Source organism: Lithobates pipiens, unplaced genomic scaffold, assembly GCF_037356315.1.
Source record: "Lithobates pipiens isolate NorthernLeopardFrog02 unplaced genomic scaffold, aLitPip1_a1.2 Scaffold_18, whole genome shotgun sequence".
In the NCBI taxonomy this organism is placed as follows: Eukaryota; Metazoa; Chordata; class Amphibia; order Anura; family Ranidae; genus Lithobates; species Lithobates pipiens.
In genome coordinates, this window is record NW_027507758.1 from 90,698,766 (window position 1) to 90,725,578 (window position 26,813).

General features: G+C 41.2%; 1 protein-coding gene across 1 annotated transcript in view; it reads left to right on the forward strand.

Moving 5' to 3' along the window:
- Nucleotides 1-26,813, forward strand: part of LOC143987284 (serine palmitoyltransferase 3-like) — a 245,041-nt gene that overhangs the window by 155,044 nt on the left and 63,184 nt on the right. The window contains exons 7-9 of the mRNA XM_077485909.1: nucleotides 2,916-3,021; nucleotides 17,354-17,573; nucleotides 19,003-19,129. Of these exons, the coding sequence (XP_077342035.1) occupies nucleotides 2,916-3,021; nucleotides 17,354-17,573; nucleotides 19,003-19,129 (453 nt within the window). The remainder of the gene's footprint in view (nucleotides 1-2,915; nucleotides 3,022-17,353; nucleotides 17,574-19,002; nucleotides 19,130-26,813) is intronic.

The window sequence follows — 26,813 nt, forward strand, 5'->3', positions numbered from 1 at the left end:
TGTCGTAAAAGAGGTTGTTATACTTGTCAGTCCATCCCCAACGGCCAATCCACCATCACTACATCCAAAGGAAAAACCTTTGAGATTAAACAATTCATCACGTGTTCTACAGAATACGTAATATATGTTTTACGTTGTCCCTGTGGCCTCCTTTATGTAGGCCGCACTATGCGGGCCCTACGAGTCAGGGTGGGCGAACATCGCCGCCTGATTAAAGAGGGCTGCATTCAACACAGCGTGCCACGCCATTTTCGCCATTGTCATGATAAAAACTTTAAAGAAATGGAGGTCCTTGCAATTGAGGCTATCCCCAAGGGTACCCTAACGGCCAACGAAAGATTCTCCCACCTTTGTCGCAGGGAGACCTTCTGGATATATCTTATGGGGTCTCTCTCGCCTGATGGCCTCAATGAAGACATTGACATCCTCAGCATAACCTCTTGATATAGGTTACTCAGATATAGTCGCTACTCATCGTTCATGACCGCCACCCTACATTTTTTATAGAAAATATATTTTCATTTTCTTTCATTTTCCTTTTTTTTTTTTTTTTTTTTTTTTTTTTTTTTATTTTTTTTATGAACGAAGAGTAGCTAATATATTTATTCTAACTATCCTATAGGAAAGGACTTAATAATAATAATATAAAATATATCTTTTAAATAATTTGTTTTTTTGCCCTTGGTCTCCGCATTTTTTCCCCCCCTTGAGTTTTTTTAACTTACAGTGTTTTTTTAACTTACAGTGTCCTTTTATCCATAGCATTCTTCTCCCTTCTGTATATCCTTTAATATCCCCATGGAAACCCACACAGGCACAGGGAGAACATACAAGCTTCAGGCGGGTGGTGGCGTGGTTGGGAATCGAACCAGCGTCCTGCTTGCTGCTAGGTGAGAGTGCTAACCACTACACCACTGTGTCAACCATATGTTTCAATCCACATTTCCTATTAGATGTTTTCTAACAGTTCTTTCACTGACACAGACCCCTGTCTAATAAGGTTTTAACTGCAGGAGGCTTAGTGACACATTAGGGGTTAACCTGAGAGACTTCGACAGTCCCCGCCCCTACACACTACCCGATGCCTTTATCTTTCTGGTTGCTGTATGCCGCTCCAGCTTTGACAAAGCGCAGGAGCGCGAAACATGTAAGCAGGAGAGTCGGCATAGCAACCTTCCCCTTCACAGCCTTCCACGTGACAAGCCTCTCATGTGATCCACAGCCGCTCGGACAAGCCGCACTGCAGGCAGTGCAGCGTTCTCCAAGCTGCCTATGTGTACAGCTGATATCATCTGGTGACTAAGCTTGATCCTTACCACCTAGCGTGCAGCATTACACCTCTGCCTCCAAGCCGAACGCTTCAGATGGAGCTGAAATAGACACCTCCCCCTCGGTCATCAGACTGGACTCATCAGCTCTGCAGCCCATTGAACACCTATGAAGTGAGTGTCCCTAGAAACGTTGTTCCATTCGTTTACACTGACTTTTTGGGTTCTTTCAGATGATTGATTGCATTCATTAGGCATTCGAAAGCTGTGCACATTGGTCGTTGGTTTTGACCTTTCCAAAGTTATAATTGAGAGATCTGAGGAGCTTTTCATTATCAAACATCTGTCCGTTTTATGATTGGTGTTTTTTATGTGTTTGAGATCCTGCAGGGATCAGATGTCTGTGTTTATTTTTTACATTTAATAAATGACATTTTAAAGTCTTTTTCACATCAATCTACTAGTCCCTTTGATGCGCTGTTTTTGATCGTTTTTTTTTTTTTTTGCATGCATGTTAACCTGCATTACATTAAAGTAGCCCATTAATCTGAATGGGCTGCCTAGCACACTAAAAAGGCTTATCATAGCATGAATGTGCATGCAGTTTCACAGAATGAATAGCTCTGCATATTTTTTTTTTTTTTTATAAATCCATCCCTATAGGTCTCATTCACATGGGCGTACCAATCTGTACACCCATGTGAAGGCTGTCTTCATCTGTGCTGGATGCACAGGAGTTCCATGCAGGCAGCCTGTTCAAATCAGTGATAGGTGGCCGGCTGCATGGACCTTCATGCATCTTCAAGCACTATACATCAGTGTGGGTCTGATGCATGAATTAGGATGCAATTGGGTCCATAAATTGAAGGAGCAAGGCAGATAATTTTTGGCTGACCAGTGACTGCAGCGAGTCAGCCAGTGTCTTCTATCAAGATACAGTTGAAGTTCTTACTGTTTAGCAAGTATATGTTTTATTTATTTTGTTCAGCCTGCGGGGACAAAAAAAAAGTATTGCTTTTTGGGCAGCTTAAAAAACTGGGAATTCCCGGAACGCACCTAAAATTATACTGTATGGTTCACATGCAGCTCCAGCACTATTGGTATTCACTCATGAGAGAGAAAAATGCACTTGTTTATTCACACCTAAGGGGATTATACATTTTTTATTGAATCTACTATAGTGTACAATATACCATGTTTTGTAAAATGTGCTATAAAAAATGCTAATGTTATAATAACATGCCTATACCTGTCCTAAGCTGCCCATAGATGGGTTACTTGTTTTTTGATCGACCAGCGGGCTGACCAAAGAAAACAGAATGGATTTCCCCATCCATACATTCGAGGTGGATAGAGGAATTCTCCCCGTTGTGTTATTGCATTCTGACAGCAGGGACTCCTCCGTTCTCAGAATACACTGAAGGAAAAATTTCCAGCATTCCCATTCGGGAGAATGGATTATTAGATCAACTTCTCTCGAGTGCTAACGGCCATAGATAGATTGAAATTTGGCCAGTCCTTGCTGCACCAGATGATTTTCCATCCATCTATGGCCAGTTTTTAGAAATGGCATTTTGACATCAAAAGGCATCTCTTGAAAAACAAGTTGACAATTTATCATAGCTGTAATTATGTTTGTTTTTTTAGACATTAAAAATTTGGAAAAATTACTACGAGAAGCTATTATCACTGGTCAGCCACGCAACCACAGAGCCTGGAAAAAAATCCTGATCCTTGTTGAAGGAATTTACAGGTAAGGAGATAATATAACAAGGAATGACTTTTAGCTTAATATGGCTGATAACGCAATAACGAGATGAAGGAACATTTGTATATATTTTTTAAGCATACCTGTGGGCATAGAATAATGTGCCACATTGGCATTTTATTAATAAGCTGAGTATTCTTTTTCTTTTTAAGGAACAGTGATGTACTTACCACTCCAGCTTCAGGATCCTAAAAATGTTTGGGATTTTTTCAATACATTGTACTCCCTTCTTTAATAGTCTAAAAAAAAAAAGTGTACAGCCAACACACAGGGAATGAAATACTCTGACATCTGACAGTGACAGCTGTTTACAAACAAAGCCATGTGATCACCATATCATGGTTTACAAGGTGATCACCTGTTTAGAAGCCTTGCCGATTGGTTCCTGATTGTTTGTGAGGATCTGGAACTGTCTGCAACAGTGCAGGTGTCAGACGTAGTAGCATGCACAGCTGTATGCTCCTAGCATTAAAAGGGAATGCAGAGTAACATTACTATTGCACAGGGAATATTTCAGGGTTTCATCAATCAATGAAAGGGGGTGTGGACAGAAAGAAAAACATCCTAGCCAGCTCTTGCACCCCACCTGCCACCTTCATTCCTATGGCTGGTCTGTGCTCATGGTGGCCACCATCCATACAGGAAAAGTACTGGCCAGCTAATTAAATAAGAAAAATAGATCTTCCACTTGGCCAATAATATGAACTGCTGCAACTCAAAATCTGAATACTAGACTACTAAAAAATGTGTACGAAATATGGTGCACTGTTCCTTTAAAAAAAAAAAAAAAAGTAAATGTGATATATGAATATTCTGAAGGCTACTCTAAAAAATGAATGTGAAACTATATAAGTTATTGGTGTTCACCTTTACATAGACAACATAAACCAATAAAGATATTAATGTAAAAAATAAAGTGCATGTGCTATAAAAATATATATGCAATGTAATATGTACATCAGGACATGATCTAAACATAAAGTCCATTGAAAATCCTGTATTCAATCAAAAAAAAGTCCATCTGAACATTTACATAATAAGGATTCAGATTTCAAAGTGCTCAAACACGCTCCTTCTAAAAAAAAGGGTAGCTTCTTACCAGACAAAATGGATCTCCGTGGCAGAGATCAAACAAGCATGCACTCCATCTCCAATGGATAATTTCAATGGTGAATAATCCTGTCTTGGTACTGCTGCTGGTAAAATGAACTTGGGCGAACTATGGAATCGCAGAGCTGCTTACCAATCACCATTCTGGCATATATAAGGCATAAACAGGGAAAAGCCTCATAGTGTAAAACCGTTTGGCTAGAATTTATTTAAAAAACAAGATTTCACTTACAAAATACTTATATATGCCCGATTGTTGAGCGGCTCTGAGATTTCAAAGGATGCTCAAGTTCATTTTACCAGCGGCAGTACAAAGATAGGATTATTCACCATTGATATTATCCATTGGAGATGGAGTGTATGCTCATTTGATCTCTGTCACGGAGATCCATTTTGTCTGTTATGAGGCTAGCCCTTTATTAGAAGGAACATGTTTGAGCACTTTGAAGTGTGAATCCTTCCCATGAGCACCTTATTTAAATGTTCATATGGACTCTTTTTTTTTTTTTTGATTGAAGAGAGAACGTTCAATGGACTTTAATGTATAGATCATGTATTGATGCACATATTGCATTGCATATATATTTTTATTTTTTTGATGTATATGTTTATTAGTTTATGTTTTCCATTTAATGTGAACACCAATAACTCATTCAGTTTCACATAATTTTTAGAGTGACCTTCAGAATATTAATTTATGATCACATTTACGTATAACTTAGTTAAAAAAAATGGTGCACCAAATTTTGTACACCGCTAATGGAATGAATGAGATCACGACTTGCATGGGCTATGGCTACCAAGCAGGGCTGCACAGTGAAGAACTCCGACATGAGACGGAAGCTAAATAAAGCAGATGCACTGAGAGGTTTGGCTATATCTAAAGGACAACTTCAGTTCTCCTTTAGGTGACATTTTAGGGGACAGTCACACAAGCAAGTTGCGTGAACGTACACCAAATTGCATGCTCTTCTTACAATGCACAAAAACATGCTACCCCTTTGCAGATTCTTAATGGCATCTCCATGCATCCTGAAATCATGCACATGCCAAAACACATGGTTATACTGCACCATGATGTTTAGTGCAGCGCAATTTTTAAAATAGTGCAGGAACTTTTTGTTGCACGTTTCTCGCGTACTCATGACTTTGCCACAATTGTTTGCTTCCTAGCCACAGCAATTTCAACTTTGGGTGCAGAGTTTGACAAGCAGCACCGCTTGACAAATTCACCCTTTGAGTTCAGTGGGGGCCAAGCCGCAACCACGTGCAATACACCCACTGCAGTGTAGTTATGCAACATTACAGGGTTAAATCAATCAGTGACGTCTCCTCACTGCCTGTAAAATGCCATCTGAAAAGCTTTTTGAACTAGGATCCCTCTTCAAAGAGCACCACAAGTCTGAAGAAGCCCTTATGGAAAGGAAAAATGCTACAAATAACCATTTAGAATACTAGATTTTTCTGTGCATTTACCTGCAATTGTTTTTAAGTTAATGATGAGGTCTCTTAAAAATGTGCCAGGAGCTGAGAAGATGGTAAAGAAATAGGCTAGTTTTGATTTGTAAGCAGCCTCTGATTTTAATCATGGGATTTTAAGAGATTTCCTTGTACTTTATCTGGAACATATTGAATCAATAGTGCATCCTGTTCATCATCTCAATTATATCCATCAGTCAGGTTGTCTAACTGCTGGGATCTGCTGACATTTTGAAAGTTTCTCAAGGCTGTGACTCTAGCAGCAGCATCTGAAGTGTTATCTGCAGCAGACGAAACTCATAGACTGACCTTTATCTAAACACCTGTCAGTCAATTCTAGCACATTATTACCACACTGACCTGCTGCTTCTGAGCAGTCTGGACATCCCCACTCTAATCAGATTAAACACTAAATAAACATTGTTTGGCAAAGCAGAGAAAAACTTAGTCTTCCAAGTCCTTTGATCATCTACAGATTCAGCAGACCACCAAAGTCTTAATGCTAAATATTGCTGTCTATTATATGGCACCCAGGCTGCTGCACAGCTGCTGTTTTCTTAAGAACTGCCAAATCCCCATAATGAATGCAGTGGACACAGTTTCCTCCTAGGCTTGCTGACTCTACGCATCTTTCATCTTTTAGAAATGTTTGGGAAAACAGTATAAATCTTGGACATTTATTCCGTGTTATTGGGCCTCTAACATCCAGCTGAATTATCAACGATAATTCATAATAGTGATTGAAGGAGGCTGATTAATATAAGTCATTAGGATTATGTACTCTCAGTAGAAAGCAGCCTACTTTTGGCCCAAGGGGAAGATCCTTAATAGCTGCCCATGGAACAACAGCAGTTACAAGTTTATACTAAATTATAAAAGGCATTCAGCTATGAAGGCACTAGGTTAGGCTCCAGCCAGATCAGGATACAACCATCATTTTCTCCTTTAAAGGAAGCATGCCATGAAAGAAGTATGGCTACCACTGATGAAAGTAGACACACACTACACTACTTTAGTAAGTCAACCCCCGAATGTCCAGTTATTTTGCTTAGCTGTTTCCCTCCCAGTTCATATTTAACAGTCTGCTCGACTGCTGGAAAGCACTCAATTTTGTTTATCTGATAGGCAGGGCTGCTGAATACAGTATATGGTCTACAGATGGCTACTAGAGGGAAATGTCACAATATATTATAAAAATATAGAAGAGAAAATCACATAAAAATTATTTTCCCATAAAAGTTAAAATAACTCAAAATGCATACTGGCTAAAACTATACTGTGGTTCCTCTAAACCGGTTGTTGGGTTCCTCCAGAGGTTGCTACAGGTTCCTTGAACTGTGGCTTTTTTATTTACCATCTGATTGTTCCAGGTCCAAAGCTACTTGACTGTGTCAGTTACATGACTTTATTAAATGTTTATGTATTTGTAGGGTGGCATTCTGACCACCACTGTAACATGAATTCTTCTGAACAATTGGTTTTAGCATTAGGAGGGTTTACCTGAGATTCTTGAAAAAAACTTTAAGGGTTCCTTAGGGGTAAAAGGCTGAGAAAGGTTAGTTCCCCTAGAAGAATGTCCAGTAATGCAGCCATAAGGGGTTCACTTCAACTGTTAAACCAATAGTGCCATTTTTATCAATCTTCCCCTGTGTACTCCCTACTATATGGTAGTGGCCTAATAAAAATCAGATATATTCACTTCCTTTGGGGTTGAGGCAGTTGCTGCACTAATTGAACTATACAAACCAAAAGAAATTTCACAAATGTCTATTCTGGCTGAAGCCATCTTTGTTATTTTTTGGGGGAAGTACATTTACTACAGATTGGCTTGGGAGGTATGGTGTTCACTCATAATGTAGACAGCTATAAACACTGGTTGTGTTTTATTTAATGTATATACATTAGTATCAAAAGTGGCCAAGGCACTTGATGGAGGCAAACACATTACTCATATCATGGCTTGAGTGACGTAAGGATTTTTGAGGTCACAGAAGAATCTCATAACTATATGAAAGTATGAAGCAGCAGACTACTTGGTTTTACATAAGCCATGGGAGTGCCTAGGTGGTCTTTAAAATAATTTATTTTCTACAGTGGTACCATATTATTTCCTACCATACCAGCTGCTCGCCATGGGTAATATGGACGCCTTTCAGAAATTCTTTTAGTATTTGGAAATTGGTTTTAATGTTCTCTTCCAAAGTGCCAGCCAAAAAACATTGTTGAACCTCTACTCCTACTCTTGGCCAAGCGGCCCTCTTTCTGGTGGAGCATGATTGACAGTGTTTTTTTGGCATCAAACACCCAAGTAAGTTTTCACATGGTCTGATACTGGCACATTTATTTAAGCTTAGAGGAAAATGGGTGTCTTTATCAACAGTTCTAGGAAGTGCAGTCTGCCAGTGCTGGAGTTGTTATTTCCACAGTAATACATCTGGTCCTTGTAATGTTCTTCGTATTTTTCTTTTTCGTATTATAAGCTAAAACCATTCAATATAAATAACTACCCATGACAGATACTGGTCAGAGGTTGTCAGCAACAGGAAACGCTACAATGTTCCCAATTTGTTCCTGATCAATATATATCAATCAGAAGAAAAGGAAGTCCTCCACAATTGAGTCTGTCTGGGTGTTAGTTGGAAAACGTTCATAATATATGCTTATGCCTATCCCACACTTTTTTTTTTTTTTTTGTTCTTTTGGTCAGTCAGGAGCATATAATGTAAATGATTAAGAGCATTGCTTTGATCTGCCAGGACAGCAAGAATTTGGTTTGATCTGTGTTGTCTGGTTTTATTTAAGACCATTTTAATGCAGAACACATGAGGCCACATCTTGGGCAGTAAGCATTTATAATGATTAATACTAAATGGGAAGAACCAAATCAATTATGTTGTAAGGCTTCTTACAAAAAATGTAAGTATGGCAACCTCAGCAGACCAGTAATGGATGAAGTCAAGATAACGATTTGGTGAAATAGTTCTTGAGCTTCTAAACCCACTTGCAGTACCTCCTGAACTCAGTGGTCACTGCCATTGTCCTCTTATGGCATAACTCATTAACTGCTGCTCATGCCAGTTTCACATACAATCTTAAAAAGAGGAGCAGATTTACCAAAGCAACCCATTGAACTATTGTTCTTATTTACATACACAATACATACATAGAATGGTTGTGTTTCCTAAGCATGCCCTACAGGACAACTGTGCTGAGAGAAATATGTACATACTGTAAATACTTGGGCTAGGCACACTTGGGCGATTTTTGCCACAGTCATCGTCTTCTGTGATCGCCCAGCTACTAATAACAATAAATGGGCAACAATGAAGTGCAGTATGTAGAAGTAATCAATCGCCCACATTTGGGACATTGTGCTACTAATAGTAATTAATCTCTACTAATCACTATACTTTATTCTTGCCTATGTGTAGCTGGGGGTTCACAGACATTGGTCTATGTACCAGTCATCTGTGTGTGCCCAGTGTTAGATTTCATCTACACTTGGTGTGGTGGTATGCATCTGTTTCTACTATACAACCAAGCTATGTGTGTAAAAATCTATGAAATATAATTAACAAATTTCAGTTAAATTGACAGCAAAAAAAGTACACCGTGTAGGATGCATAAACACACATCACACCGCCCTTTGCCAAATGTCACAACAACTGCCCGTGCAGTAAAGGCCTCCAATTCACCATGCAGGCCATTGTAAATGAGCCTTAAAGTGGAACTTTACCCATAACAACTTGATAAAAAATATTGTTCTTTAGCAAGGAACATACATTCCACATTAATAGTTATGCTACCAGAATTGGCGTGTACTGTAAATTGCCTCTAGCATTTCCTCTGTTTCTTCTTGCTGGGGGCTGCCATTTTGCTGAAGCCCAGAGCCCCTGGACATATGTATGTCATAAAGCAGAACTAAACAAATCTATTTAACAGTTTCAAAAAAGATACTTTCCTGGAATGTTGGGATTGTGAACTCTCACATTTGTGTGGTTCCTCAACCAAACTGTCGAACCATCAAATGGCTGGTTTCATAAGTGATCACATGTGCAGCACCATGGGAGTTGCAGACCAAACAGAAGCAGCTTCCTTGGCTGGAAAGGATAGGAGGGTTTACATCTGCTTTTAAAGTAATATTGAACATTTGTTTGTTTGTTTTTTTGTTTTTTTTATTAAAACAACAAATATGGAATACTTGCCTGCTTTTGTAATGGTTTTACAGAGAGCAGCCCTGATCGTCCTTTTCTAAGGTCCCCCCCCCCCGGAATGCCAGGCCTCTCCTCTTTTGCAAGTACTGCCATGGAAAGCAGATTTCTATGTGGCTGCCCATGCAGGCTTGCTCCCGAGCTGCCCTGTCTGTGTCTATTGACACAGACCGGGCAACTCAACCCCGCTCTCTCTTCACAGCATTTGATTGATAGCAGTGGGAACCAATGGCTCCCACTGCTATCAATCTGCCCAATGAAGAGGGAGACAGCAGAGTGAGCCACTGTTCTCAGGCAAGAATAAGGGGGTCCTGGGCGGCTCCTGCAACAGAGAAGGTTTTTTACCTCCATGCATAGAATGCACAAAGGTGAAAAGACTTGAGACTTTAGATCAACTTTAAGGCTGTCAGGAGATCGTCATCTACAAATTTGGCAGTTCCTAAATATAGAGAGCAACTGAGCATGTGCAGAGCAAGGTGAGACAGTGTATTACTGGATTTTAAACAGTATAGGTACTTATTTGTAATGTTTTACATATCTATACCTGCAAAAGGGTCCAGTCTGAAGTGATCTAGCAGGACTTAATTTTCTGATTAAAGTTTCACTTTAAGGGGGGCGTGGCTAGCGGCTGATGGAGTTGGCAGTGTGGTATGCTAGCTCTGCCAAGAATCCACACTTTTCTCCTGCAACTGCCATCCTTATACACCCGTTTCGCTCTTTACCTGCTCTGGAGGGTTTCCTACAACATTTCCGGACCAGCGGTGCATGGGAATCTGTGATACAGAGGCGGACATGTCCCGCAAGGGGGCAAAGACTCTCTGCCTGCAGCAGAGAATGAAGGGCAGGATGGTGCCCGAGCCCAGCGATTGGCTAAGGAAGCGGCCATAAAGCTGTTTGGCAAATCTCTGGGGAAGGACACCCTGCCCAAACCGCCATCCTCCTGCAATCTACTGACCAGGAACCTCTGCTAGAGGATCCGGAGACTGCATGGCCAGAGGACTGCCTCGTTATGGGTCACAGTGAGTACTCCAGCCCCCTGATAATGCAGCCAGGGCTCTAGAAGGCCAGGAGCTGCATACCCCTGAACCAACCCTTATGCGGCGTACACATGATCAGACTATCCGGTGGACAATCCGCCGGACTTTCCAGTGGAGGTCCTCCGGACTTTCCGAACTAGCGGACTTGCCCACACATGCCCACACATGACCAGACTTTTTTCCGACTGACGATCCGCCGGACTTTTGGTGGAGGTCGGCCGGACTTTTCAAATGAACGGACTTGCCCACACACAGTAAAGTCCATTCATTTTGACTGTGACTCCAGGTAGACAGACTAGCGAAGGAAGTCAATGTCGCCGCCTCCATCGGTGAGATTGACACCTTGCGAGCCCCGTCGCCTGGTATGGATTTAAAGGGGAACCCCTACACCGTACCCCCAAAGTCCATATCGGACCCTTATCCAAGCATGTGACATCGCCCGGTGACCCCGCCCCTTGTGCCTATATAAGTCGCCGCGAAACTCGCCTCTGGCATTACAGCAGGAGAGCGTTGTGTCAACATCAGAAGAAGGAAAGAAGAAGAAGGCAGCGACGAACGAGAAGACCGGGCCAACGCTAGTAAAAGAGCTGGAAGAAGATAGCGGAGGCCCGGCAGAAGAACTGAAGAGCGTGACAAGACCCCCAAAGTCGACAGAGGACCCCCGAAGTGGGAAGAAGACCCCCGGACGGCGGCGACGAAGTAGAAAGCCGGACTCCTCTGCTAGTAAAAGAGCGAGAAGACCCCCCGAAGTCGGAAGAAGACCCCCGGAGCTGTCTAACAAACTACTTTTAAAACCTGTATTGTGTGTTTTTATTTACATGTTTTTCCCCCAGGTGAATGAATAGGGGTACATCGTATCCCATACTCATTCACATAGGGTGGGGGGCTGGAATCTGGGGTCCCCCTTATTAAAGGGGGCTCCCGTATTCCGATAAGCCCCCTGCTCTCAGACCCTGACAACCAACGGCCAGGGTTGTCGGGAAGAGGCCCTTGTCCTCATCAACATGGGGACAAGGTGCTTTGGGGTGTGGGGGCCGCACTTCCCCAAAGCACCCACCCCCCCCCCCCATGTTGAAGGCATGTGGCCTGGTATGGCTCAGGAGGGGGTGGGGCGCTTGCTCGTCCCCACCCCCTTTCCTGACTGGCCGGGCTGTGTGCTCAGATAAGGGTCTGGTATGGACTTTGGGGGACCCCCACACCGTTTTTTTGGCATAGGGGTTCCCCTTTAAATCCATACCAGGCGACGGGGCTAGCAAGGTGTCAATCTCACCAATGGAGGCGGCAACAATGACTTCCTTCGCTATTCCTGTCTACCTGGAGTCACCTTCAAAATGAACGGACTTTACTCCGTGTGTGGGCAAGTCCGTTCATTTTAAAAAGTCCAGCGAACTAGCACACAGATGGGCAATTTTGAGTCGAGGCTTCTTTCTAAGTTCGCCAGACTTTTGGGACTCTGGTCCGCCGGGCTAAGTCTGCCAGATAGTCCGATAGTGTGTACGCAGCATTAGAGACATTTTTACAGCGGTCACCTCATGTAACATGTCTATTACTACCCTGACTACTGTGATCAAAGGGGTAAAACTGGAGCTGAATATAGTTAGACAGGACATGCAGAAACTGTGTGACCGCACTGCAGCCCTGGAGGACGGAGTGAGCAATGTGCAGGATGATGTTGCGCCACTGCAGAGAGAAGTTTGACATATGAAATCGATTATCACAGGCCACTCAGCCCATTTTAGAAGACATGAAGAACAGACAGAGATGCAATAATGTCCGTGCAGTGGGCATGCCAGAGAAGGCAGAGGGGAAAATTCCTTATGGAAAACTGGCTCCTTAACACATTTGGCAAGGAATCCTTCTCCCCCGTTTTTGCTGTAGAAAGGGCTCATAGAGTCCCACCCAGGCTGCCTAAACCTGGAGAGCCTCCTAGGACATTCCTATTTATATCGCTCACATTCGAAGATGGAGATGCCATACTATATCAGGCCAGAACCAAAGGCGCCCTTATGAAAACGGATAATGTACGCATATCATTCTACCCTGATTTCTCTGCTGATCTACAACGCTGCAGGGCCAAGTTTACTGAAGTGAAGAAGCATCTCCGCACATATGTCACCTATGCTATGTTGTATCCTGCCAAGCTTAGAATTGCAGCGAATGGTGAGATGCAATTTTTTGATATTCCTGTTAATGCATCCAACTGGCTGAATCGTATGGAGCACACCCTTAAAACAACACCAGCATCCATGGCCTGACGGTATTATTTCTTACTACTGCTGAATGACGATACCTTAGGAGAAGATCTGAGTATGGTGTTATCTTTTCTTAGTCTTTCCTTTAAAGCAGAGAGGAATACACAAGTTGTTTGCACTACATTCTACCAATGACTTGGATTCACAAATCCCTTTTAAATCAGAGTTGAACTGAGACAATCCCCCCCCCCCCCTAACATTGTCCTGATTGGACATGCACTATGCTACCTGTCTCCTCAACTGTTTAGAGGATGCAGAGACCTTTTCTTTTTTTCTCTTGGTTACTTACTGTCTTTCTTTTCTTTACCACCACTGACCCCTGCTGGTTGCAGGGAAGAAGTTCTGCTTTTTTGTGGTTGTCCAACTGGCATTACCTTTACTTGGTAGACACTATCACCCAATCACCTGGACTTTGGAGAATCCTTTTGCTCACAGCTACTAAGTGGATATGTGGGGAGTCCCTTGACCACATTCTGCACCTGGAACTATCCCTACAAATTGTGAATTCAAATCAAATATGTGTCTACCGTTGCAAAAAATCTATATCTAAAATACCAAATGCTTTGAAGCTACCCCACCACTACAACATCAATACAAAATTTATACAGTTTGCTGAAGTCAAATGTGGTTCCACTTAAAGTAAAAACCTGTGCAAAACGGAAGAAAGTATGTGTTGGCTGCGCTAACTCTTTTATTATATATCTTAACACCAAATAATACACCACTATAAAAAATATGTCACTGTAAAAAATATATACATGCACACTAGTGTTACTATATCAATATATCTATACAATCCACCCATGTCTATATCGCATGTGCAGCCAATATTACCATTTCTATTAAATTTAAATAATACTAAATAAATAAATGTTCAATGTTTATGCTGGTATATGTGAGCCAGCATATAAATAAGTCCCCCTTTCGGGTTTTTTGCTGTGTATAAAATGACTCCAATCTTCGTATTTCTTGTATCCGTGATTCTATGTATTTGGTATCCACTAATTCACTGACGACACCACCACCACCATAAGAATTGGCCGCTCACCAGCTATTAATATAGAAAGCGCCTTTGGTTCATTGATAGGGATAACCAATCCACTCAAGGTCTATGCTGCTCCCAATTTACAGGTTTAAACAATATTCGCCCTCATAAGTAGGTCTGTACATTTATTTATAAAAAGGTAAAAACTAGTCATATCACTCACATTTCCAAGTGTCTGAGTTGACACTAAACTTTTCTGGCAGTTTGAATGGGTATAGATGTGAGGGTATCGTGCCAACTCATAGGCAATTGGAAACCCTTAGGATTAGCGATATCTTTATTGTAGTCTTTTCTTCTTTTTCGTGGCACACGGCAGGGGTGCCCATTGTAGCCCCTGCTGTTTACCCTTGCATTGGAACCCCTGGCAGCTATGTTGCGGGCCTCCCCCAACATTGTGGGCTTCTAAAGGGGACAGAGAAATCTCCCTGTATGCAGACGACACTCTGTTGTAGCTGGGAGATACTGGGGACTCTTTAAGGGCAATGATGCGCCTAATCGATCAGCGGTTCTTCTCCCGTTGGATCCTCTTCTGGCACCATCTCAAATACGGGTAGTCACTTCATTCAGATATCTGGGTATAATGGTAACCGGGGACCAATGGGTATACATAACATTGAATCTGAAACCAATACTTCAAAAGTTCCAACACAAATATGCCAGTTGATGTAAGTTACCGCTGACAGTAACTGGATGTGTAAATTTCATGAAGATGATTTGGGCCCCTACTGTACATTCTGCATAATGCCCCGATCTGGATACCACAGTATTGGTTCCAGCATATAGACTCGCAGTTCAGGGCTCTTATCAGGAAGGGGTGGAGTGGCTTGCATTAAACTTGCTACTCTGCAACTTCCCAAAGATCAGGGTGGACTGGCTGTTCCACATCCATAAATATACTATTTTGCAGCCCAATTACAACACTTTACAGCCTGGGATCTTGCATATGGAAATGGGCCGGCCTCCCTATGGTCCCATCTCATTGCCCCACAGTTCAGCTATTAATGAAAATCTGGAAAGGTGTCAAGAATAAATTGGGACTGACTGGGTTTCTTCGTCAAGCGCCCATTTGGCAGAACCACTTTTATACAGATTTCGCTAAAGTTAAACACCTGATCTGGGATAGGGCAGGGATTAGATACATCAATCAAGTACTGAATTACTCTGTCATAAAATCATATATCCAACTGCTGGAGTTCCCAGAGCTGAAAGGTCATCATTGCCAATACATACAGTTACAACATGCCATGTTGCCAGAGTAGGCACTCTAATCTGAAGTTGGAGGACTCCTCGTTCTTGGAATCCATATACACTGACCCTGAGAAAAAGGGTATCATCTCTAGGATCTATACCCATCTATTATCACATATACAAGCCCTTGACCTTTTACCCTGCAGGTAGGGAATGGGAGAGAGATGTTGGTCCCATTGATGGTGAACAGTGGGATCAGATTCTTATTGTTATTGCAATGATTCTTATTGAACAGAGTATATCGTACACCTGTAAAGTTACATAAATGGGGTAGACAAGAGACTTCCATATGTCCGGAATGTCAGGCTCTTCCGGATGACCTCATCCACATGCTTTGGAGATGTCCCAAGTTGGTGCGATATTGGAGCAGAATTGTCACCAAAATGAACAATGTTTACCAGGTTCGGCTGGCGATGGACCCGCTAATGTGTCTGTTGGGGAGTCTCACTGAGGAACTGTACCCCTCTCCAGTGTCATTGCCCTCACAACGTTGTTGTACCAAGCTAGGAAGCTAATCACCCGACTTTGGCTTGAGGTACAGTGGATCCAAATGGTTAATACTATCCTTATCAGAGAAAAAAAAAAACACAGACGATCATAGGAAATTGCCTAAAAAATGTATAAATATCTGGCAGAGTTGGTTGAACTCCACAGAGGTGGCACCCCCACAGCTGACTCTAGACAGATTACTAATGGGCTAGCTGGTTTTCTGCACTAACTCCAGTTAAGTGACCGTATGAGGCTATTTGTGTTTTGTCAGCGGTAATTTGCCTGTTTTGCAGATCTTTCCTTTTAAAGAAATGTTAGTTGTCTAGCGGTCTTGATAATCCACAGGCTACATTGTTTAATTTCCCAGAGATAGAATCTAGGCAAGGTAGTAGATTTGCCTCCCATATTACTTTGTGACAGTGATAGGTTTTCAGTAAGCACAGTGAGGGTGTCCCATTTGTATATTATGTACAGGCATTGCCCTTGCAATGCCAAATGCATCCTCCAGCTTTCACCAGTTGTGATATTCACCTGATTTACTGCAGGAGCATGAAGTGGAGTCCTCTGGGTTGCCTTTTGAAAGAGGTGGCTCTGGTCTGAGATCTAGGACAAGTGTGCAAAGAGTAAAGTAAGAGCTCCTGATCTGCATTCTTGTTCTGGGTCAGCAGATCAGAGCACTGAAGATATTGGATCATCATATCAAGTCATAAGTATCATCAGAAGTAGTTGTAAGCAAAGGCAGCACAAGGGACATTACTTACTATTAATCCAATGTGTCCCTTGTGCTGCTGGCTCCTGTATTCCTTGAAGCCTTTATCCTCTGATGTCCCCTACCCACCATTCTTAGTTTTTGTTTTATTCATTCAAGCTATGGCATGGCTCTATGAATGGAGGAGGTAGTTGGAAAGGGCAGACATAGTTAGGCACCCTCGATAAGTACCTGCCACAGCTCCTTCAGTTCTATTAACCCCTGCTGCACCAGAAGGGGAGGGCATTTGAGGATGCAGATTTCAAGGAATGCAGAAGCCAGTAGTGCAAGAAAACCGTCAGATTAAGCAATCAAGTAATGTCCCTTTTTTTTTTTTTATTTACTAGGTAAAAGGAAAATTGAGGATCTTCACAAAGGAAAATTGTCTGAATATTTATTCACTTCATATTATAGAGTTATGTGAAAAACGAATTCTTGTTATTTAATTTTACCTGCAGAAGATTGGATAAATGAAGTGAATATTCACCCAATTTATTGTGCAAAGATTCTTCACTTCTTTAGCTCAAATATGTCACAAAAAATAGTTAGTATTGGGTAAAGTGATGTCCCCCATCCCTTAGAGTAAAGGGTACCTACAGATTACCCCATTAATATCACTGGAGGTTTACTGGGCCTGATTAAAATACACTGGTCTGTTGCTGTAATGCTTTTTTTTTTTTCTCTCTTGCTTGTTCTAGCATGGAAGGGTCTATTGTTCGTCTACCGGAAATTGTGGCCTTGAAGAAGAAATACAGGGCTTACTTGTATTTGGATGAGGCACATAGCATTGGGGCAGTGGGCCCTACAGGACGAGGAGTGGTGGAATATTTTGGGATGGACCCTGCAGACATTGATGTAATGATGGGAACGTTTACGAAAAGTTTTGGAGCTATTGGCGGATACATTGCTGGGAAAAGGGTAAGAATATATTGTGGGAAAAGCCAGAGAAAATGGCGAAAAACATGTTAAGAAGAAATAAATGATTAATATTCTCAAACAGGGGCACATTTATCAAAAATGGAGCAGACAGAATGTGGTTCAGTTGTGCATGGCAACCAATCGGCTTCTTTATTTCATTTTCAAAGCTTATCTGAACAATACTGGTTTAAAGTGTAACATACGGCTAAACTTTTTTTATAGTTTTGAATAGATTGCAGAGCGATTAGAATGCTTGTCAGTTTTTATTTCTGTCTGCCCCCCATTAAGGAAATTCACCCTCTCTAATTGTCCTGTTTACCATTATCATTGCAAGTGAAAGTAAAAGAAAAGCCCAAATTTTGGGTTGTCCCAAGAAAAGTAATAGTTGGGTATTCTTCCAATGGGGACACTAGTTCTGGTGACCTGGGGGTCTCCAAGGAGTTCCCTTAATTTGCAGGGATTTCCTTTCACTCCCTGTTTGGTTATGGGACAGGAAGTGATAGGAAATATCTACAATGGGACACAGTTTGTGAAAAAATCTGACAGAGGCTATAACCCTCCCTTGGTCTATCCAAAATGAAAAAAAAAGTTTTGCCTATAGCTCTACTTTAAACCTCCCCTCCTCTCCCTTCAACCTGCTGTCTGTAAAATGGGACACTCAGTATGGTGCAATTATATGAGTGGTCTTTGTAGTTTTTAAAAAAATACTATATTGAGCATCATACAGTATGGGATTCTTTTAAGCTTTAAATTATTATCCTGAAGTGACTAATACATTGGGAAATATATTTTTTTTACCTATGTTTTAAATGTATGTCCCTTGATGCCATACTAGAAAGTCCCTTATTGTTTACCTTGTTTTACAAATTTTTTGGTTTGGGATGATGCCACTCTAGGTCCTTTGCCTAGTGTCACTATGCCTCCTTCCCTTCTCATTTATGAAACTATTGTATAAACATTATTGCATATTTGTTCCAAGCAGAAGTGCAGAATTTAGCTTACTATTGAAACGGGTAGCTTTTATAATCTACTATTAGTCCCCCTTTACATTTATGTGGTTGAAAGAGGTGAGTTAAAATGACAGCTTCACCATTTTGCTGGCACATAACACCAAAGTGCATGGTAGTGCTTTGCCATGTGCTGTGGTTTAATATAATGTAGGTGTGCTGCTTAAGTATGTTAGGGTGCCATTCAAAATGAATAGCAATGCCCTGTGGTAGTTAGAAACCAAGTCCCTACCAAAACACATAGGTGTGAAGCCATCTTCCACATGGCAAGATGGCCAAATCTTCATGAAGTCCATTTTTACATCAGAGCTCTACATTGCTGTCTATTAAATGTTCTTTACACTGTTATTTATGCTTCTTCATTTTCTTTATGTAATTAACTGTAAACTAGCCTCTAACCTGTGGACATGTTTTACCTCCAGGAACTAGTGGAATACTTGAGAACACATTCGCACAGTGCACTTTATGCAGCTTCACTTTCTCCTCCTGTAACAGAGCAAATCATCAGGGTGATGAAGTGCTTTATGGGTCGTGATGGGACACAGACAGGTAACAATTCTTGGTTCATCCCATTGACCAATTTTGTTTTGAATGCAGTGAGCCATCATGCCATAGCTGTGATTATGTGACAAGTAGTTGGCTGTTGTATTGTATTGGATCATATTTTCTTCCGATATCAGTTTATCTACAAGGGATCTAGATTGAGACTGAAATCTCTATCAAAGAAGAGCAAAAGAATGTATCATATTTTATACAAATTAGCATCCCAGATATAGCAAATAATTGAGCTGCAAGTTTAAAAATGACTTGCTAAGCTATTGCTAGACTTGCCAGGCTTCACAAATTTGTTGCACGCAATTGCATTACTCCAGACCAACTTTTTTTGCAAACATTCTGCAAGTCTGCTGCAAGTTTTGGTTCAGTTATGTTGTGTGATAGTCATCCCACCACAGGGGTCACTGTGACTTGCAGAGCATTTGCTGTAGACTCACTATGGCAACTTTGCTCTTGCTAGAGACTTGCTATGCAAATTTGCTACAAATTGGAAAAGTGTCAACTAGAACTTGTGCTTCAAGTGCTCTGTAAGTGTACAACTTGCCAGTGAACATGTGCAGTAAGTTAACAGACATACAATTCAACACCGCCACAAATTTGTGGCAAGTTATCCTTGCTATCTGGAATCTAACATAGTGCTTCATAAAACTACAAACCATCAACTCAGTAGGTGGACTTTATCAGTTGTTGGGTCTTGTAACATATGGGAGACTATCAAGCCAGCCATACACTAGAATTTCTTTTGAAACTGGTCATTTTCAGACCGTTCATTTCATTTTCTAATCATTAGTGGAGTTAGATCAATTATTGTTTTCAACCTTTGTGGTGAGAAAATGTGTTGTTTTTTTTTAAACAAATTTCTAACAGTCCATATGGTTTTGCTATGGAAAATGCCATTTGTACCATAAATAATGTTAAAAATAAACTAAATTTATGAAGTACTTTAGGGTGACATTTATTAAATCTCTATTGGCTTTATCCAATGTTGATCTCAAACATACTGATAAGATTTTACATATGGGTGTTTGTTTAAAAATTTACCAATGTGTGTGTGTGGCCAGCTTTAGAAGGGTAGGTCTACCCAAAACTGAAAATCAATTCGGGTGTGATGCCAGGGAAGGTTATATGATCCTTGGGCTTCACACATCTCTTGGACACTTGGCAAGATTTCTGGACCTGGCTTTGTAGACCTGTCATCTGCTACAGCCTTTGGAAAGGCAATCTACAATCTCCTTATTGGACTTCCTATTTATAGTCTGCAGAACAAACAGAGAGGAGCAGAAATTTATAGAGAAAGAGAAACATAGAGGCAGTACATTTTAAACCCATTTAAATGTAATACTTTCAAGTGGACTGAACTTATAAAACAGACCTAGTCTCATGCATTGTGTAAGCGTAGTTGTCAGTAATCTAGATCGTATAAAAGAATATAAAATAAAATCCATAATTGCATAGCTGCCAACTCATTCTGTTGAACTTGACGCACTTCTTTTAAGTCATACATCCCCTTTTTTTGTCATTGTATTCAATTTTGACTTCCAAAGTCGCCCGGCAGCAGTGAACAGAAACACTTTGAGAAGATAAGTTTTCTGGTTTCTTTTGTGAAGACGTCAACAATCCTGAAAAAGTGTCCCACAAATAATACAAAAGATAATTGCTGTGTGAGTTCATCCTTTTGAATTAAAGTCACTCCCATTGACTTGTTGGGTGAACTTATGTATTTGCAAAGCAATTACTTGCCACTAAGCTCCTCTAGATTAGCATGTATAACACAGAACTGTCACCCAAGCGTTACTTGACTCCTTAATGACCAGTTACTTTGTAGCATCATGACCAGTGACTTTAGTTTTTTTCATTATGTGCTGTTTAAACAGAAATAATAGTTTTTTTTTCACAGGTCCAGGTAAAATGCATGCTCTTTGGTACACAGCCAGAATTATAAAGACCATTATGAGCAGTAAAACTTAAAGTGCATGCCTGGACAGAATACAAAAAAAAACATATTCAATATATCACCACAACACACAGACATTTATCCATGTTTTATCCTTTCATAAATTCTGCAAGTACAAAAAAATACCTGTAAATCTGCCAGAATCCAGTGCTTCTAACCTGTTTAACCTGACAGCCCAAAGCCTCTGCTACAATAACATCCAAAGCAGTATTGTCAGCCCTGCTCAGTCATAGATTGATTGATTGAAATTCATCTAGTTCAGCAGGAATCAGCACGGATTTCGATCCATAGCAGGGAGAAATCAAGCAACTTTCTTTACTTCAACCTATGGTTAAAAGAAAACTGGGTAATGTATGGCCCGGTTTACACAGATAGTAGCTCTCCTTTCTGCAAAATAATGCAGGGTTCAAGATATTATGCCAGTACCCGGGTATCTGGGCATAGTGGTATAGGACTCCTACGAAACGACCCAGATTATTTCCCAATACCATGGATCTGTGCTGGAGGTGTAAAAATGCTGCTGGCATGACCGTTCACATTTTTTTTTTAGTCCTGCCTACTACTACAGCCATTTTTAGGTCAGACAGATCAGTGTTCCCAATTGCCCAGCGTTCTTCCTTCTGCACCATTTCTCAGTACCTCTCAAGACATGTAAGAAATCCGTTCTTTGACATCTTTTAAATGCTGCAAAGGCCTTTATCCTCCTGAAATGGATGGACCCCATCCCTCCCCCCATAGCCCTCTGATTTAGCAAAATTGAGGATATAAACCACATGGTGGACTTGGTCCTATTGGGCCAAATAAACATGAAACCCATAGAAATACCTGGAATTATTCAATTTTCTCAGATCAAGGGAAGGCCTGGGGACCTAATTTCCCAGGCTGGAGACACTGCACTTAACCAGTCTGATGCTCCCTGAGGGTGAGGCTAGGGGCGGGAGGTGTCTCCCCTCCCCCTGCTCCTCTCCCATCCCCCTCTATTCCCCTGCCTTTACTATATCTCCCCCCTCCCCCTACAATAATTTGAGAAGATGGGAAAAAACAAAAGAACACTCAGGCAGGGCTTGTACAGTGTTGGATTCTTTGTTGATCTTTCTTATCTCACCAAAGGTCATAGAGTTCTATAGTCTGTTATTAAATTTACTTTCCTGATCACTAATCAAGCTTTGTTAGACGCTCTGATCCCCTCTTTCTGTATGTACATGCTCTTGTGTGATTAAAAAAAAAAAGAATAAAAAAAAGCAGGGTATAAACCAGGGGTCTCCAACTGGCAGCCCTCCAGTTGTTGCGAAACTACCTGTGGGAGTCATGCTTGTAACTGTCAGCTTTCCAATGCCTCATGGGACTTGTAGTTTCGCAACAGCTGGAGGGCCGCCAGTTTGAGACCCCTGGTATAAACTGACAGTTTTATTTGATCAACCAGCGGGTTGAACAAAAAGAAAAACCTAACAGTTCCCTGAGAAATTAGCAGAAGTTGCTTATTGCTCAAGGATCAACTATCAACCTCTGGAGGAAACATAGTTATGAAAGGCAACTTTATAGAGTATGTAATACTAGTATTGAATAAGTAGGGCTTCTGCAACCTTTCCATGACTGTAGTTTTCAAAGCAATACAGCGTGAGTGATGAGCACACTGGAACAAGGTGATATTCCCTCATTATTTGTGCCTATTGCATTGGGAATTTACTACACAGCAGTGAAACACTGAGAGAAATATGTAGGTTGTCACTTCTGAACTCTCCCATGCTAGTCGTCTGGCATGCTAATCCAAATGTTTAGAGGAGAAGTTCACCTTTTCATTAAAAATGAAAAACGGAACTAACAACAAATATTCTAGGCCTCCCCTCCTGACCCCCATTGCACATAGTGGCCATGATGTCCTGTGCTGCTCATGTAGTTGTCTGCAATGCACAGCCCCAGAGTGAGTATCTATCATAAAACTTGGAATGGCCAGCACTCCTTGGTCAGCACAACCACATGACTGCATTAAAAAGCTTCTTTCTTCTGGAACATATTACTAAAAGAAGTGCCTGAGATGTGCCTCTCATTGGTCAGCATGGTCACATGGCTGCCCTGCCCAATGAGCAAGTGATTGCAATTGCGAGGATTATGATGGATATTCAATTGGGGGCTGTGTTTTGCACTGTGTGGACCGCTACACTGACAGCCTCCTTGAACTTCCTATGAGGCTGAAGGAGAAGGGATGTATCATTTTCACCTAGGTCAAAATGGAGGCAAAGAAAATGTAAACAAATGCAAAAAAAAAATCCTATTTACTTCATTCAGTAATTATCATACATTTCTGAGAGCCAATTAAAGTTCCACAGTAATATCCCAAAAATTTTTTTGAGTCCTGTAATTTTTATAAATGTATGTTTTTGTGGGTCTTTTCCTACTAAAATCAGAAAACATGCATAAAACAACCATTAAATCTGTTTACAGTTTGCATTCTATTCTAGGATCAGTTGCAGGGGAATATGTATAATAACCGTACAGCAGTAGCTGCTACTGCTTAGTGAATTTCCCTTTTAGCATGTTTTAAAATGGTGTCAAGCTGACAGCAGTGATGTTCATGTGAGAGTCTTCGCTCACTACATTCGCTTGATATATAAACTGGAAGCATATGCGGTCCGTAGCCCCAGGCTCCTGCCGGCTTATTATCAGCGGCTGCAGCCGTTCCTCTGTCTTCAGGGGAAAAATACACCAGTTTTCTTGACCTTTCTTTATTTCAAACACAATTCTGCAAGTGCGAATATTGCTAGCACATGTGTGTGCCCTGAATCCCTTTTTAAAAGTGGCAGCTTTGTTCATTTAAAGCTGAACTCCAGGCAGATATAAAAGTGTAAAATTTTAATGCAGCTCTGTATTCGTTAATAAATGATTAAATAATTTTTTTTGAAATGCAGTTTATTTACATGAATTTGATTTTGTATCAGACTCCTGTAGTACCCTGTATAGTAGAACTCAGGCAGAAAGACACGGGGGGAAAAACTAATCAGATGCATGTAAATAGGCTAACAAGGAACCAGCTGATTAAGAGCAAAGCGAGTAGGAAGATTTCCTTATCAGACCCCTGCTGTTCCCTCACTGTCCAATCAGCAGGCTTAGGGCAGAGTGATGTCAGCGGTGTATTCCTTAAAGTGGTTGTACAACCACTTTTACCTACAGGTAAGCCTATATTTAAGTGACACTAAAGGTATTTTTGTTTTTTTTAAAATAACAAACATATCATACCTGCCCCCACTTTGCAGCTCGTTTTGCACAGAGTGGCCCCGATCCTGGCCTTCTGGGGTCCCTCAGCGGCTCTCTCGTCTCCTCCCCGCCTTAGATAATGCCCTGGGAGAAGCGCTCTCCACGGGGGGTTACCTTTCGAGCGCACACACCCAGGTCCAGCTTTTGTAGTTCATAGACACCGAATTCAGGACTCGGCCCCGGTGGCCGCATCATTGGATCTGATTGACAGCAGCAGTAGCCAATGGCTGCGCTGCTATCAATCTATCCAATCAACAGCCGATAACCCCCTAGCAGAGAGAAGGCGCGTCTCCTTGGGACAAGTTTGAGGATTCAGATAAGTAAAATGGGGGGGGGGGGACTTGGGGCTGGTCACTGACAGGTGTTTTTTCACCTTAATGCAAAGGATGCATTAAGATGAAAAAACACAAACCTTTACAACCCCTTTAAGGTTTACCTGTAGGTGCTTGAAATATCTCCTAAACCTCCACAATTTACGAAAGACCCGATCGCTGATGGCTACAACGCATGTGAACTTTAGAAAGGGCACATCGTACCATTTATAATAGGGCATCAGTGACATCACACCTTTACCTTTGCAGGGAAATAAAGAAGATGTAAAACCCACCAGGGTTTACTTCCTCTTTAATTGTATTACAGTGGTGTCACCCTCTTGACTGTACTAAATCTTGGTACTGCATGAATGCAAATCCTCAACAGCTCAAAAAGTATTTTATCTGTATATGTTGATGTTTGCATGGAGTTTAACATGTGGTTTTATAGTGGAGGGTGTAAATCGAATGCATTGTCTATCTGGTCTCATCATTTAATCTTTTAAATATGCCTAAATTTGCAGCCCGAGAGAAAGTTTAGCAGACCTAAAGATTTTTTTCTTCATGTATGGTAAAGTAAGCAGTGTTGCCAACCTCCCACAGCATTTTTTACTAAGAAAACATGGGAAATTTACTGACAGAGCACATTTTTTACTGACAACCTGAAAAATAACAGGACGTAAATTAAAAACTAAGATGATTAATATTTAAACAGTATAAACACAATATGAAAAACTGACAATACCCATAACCAGTCATTTGGTTTACACTTAAAAATTCAATCACAACATGACAAATTCTAAATCCCCTAGTCTTTGCAGAAAGTTGTAAAAATCACTGTTTTTTGCAAGCTGTCCGTAAATCTACTGGCAAATGGCAACCCTAAAAGTAAGCAAGCATAATTATGGGATGAAGAAAACCTCCTTCGTCGGGGCTTAAATCTCACAAGTTGAGCTATGGCTTAAAATAAATAGTAATTAAAGTGTTGCTATACTCAGAACCATGAATTCACTATATCTGGTCTGTCACAATACATAGAACATGGAAATGCAACTATTTTAGTTAATATAAACTGCTAAATGCCCTTTCTCATCAGCAGTATATAGCAGTCTTGTGACATCTATCAGTGTCTGTCCGAGCACTGGTTAAAACTTGTAAGAGGAGTTTTTATTATGCTCTGTCTGTCCTATGAGGCTGCATGACCCCTGACTTTCTGTCTGGACAGTGCTGATTTGCCTTGTGCTGATCACAAGCACCACCCCCCCCCCCCCCAACTCTATAGCAAAACACACCAAACTGAGCAAGTGCAGAGTGCCTCCAAGGCTCTGTTCTATCAGCAAATGGATTAAACACCGTAAAAGAAGGGGGGGACCAGAGAAGACAGAATCAAACATCCTTTCTACACAGTGCAGAGGATTACCCCCTAGGTTCCACTGTGAATATAACAAGTATGCTTTACTGCATATACTGACCGATTTTACTGTTGTGGGTTTAGTAACACTTTAAGAGTGATAAGTATTATACAGAGTGAAAAAAGCAGATTTTCACAGCTATCAAGGTTTCTGTATAAAAGCAATGATTGCCTGTGCATCCAATCACTACAGGCATGTGAAGAAGGGGAGTGCATAGAGGCTTCCAGATACCAGGTATTTTTTTTTTTTTCTTTCAAAATATTTTTATTTTCAGAAATAAAATACAATTTAGTACGGTACAATACATATCAGTAGTAATATATCCTGGTAAATGCCAACTTAAGATAATTATTTCCAATTGGAAATGAAATAAAGACATCTCAATAAAACAAAGCATGTACCGTATTTGCCGGCGTATAAGACGACCCGGCATATAAGACGACCCCCTAAAAACCTGCAAAGTTAAAATGTTTTGCCCGTACTCACCGTTTAAGACGACCCCCGATTCCGAGGCTTCCGACGCTTCATATTCCTCTTCTTCTTCGTTCTTGCTGGAGCCATTTCCTTCTTCCTTCTGGTGCTGGAGCCAATCACGGCGAGCAATGTATTCTATTAATGAATACAAAGCCTGCTGGGATTGGCGGAGGCTGTTGCATCATCAGCCCGCGCCTCACTCTCAAAGCCAATCGGAGCAGGCTACTGTGTGTAGCCTGCTCGGATTGGCAGAGATTGCTGCTCCAATCCGAGCA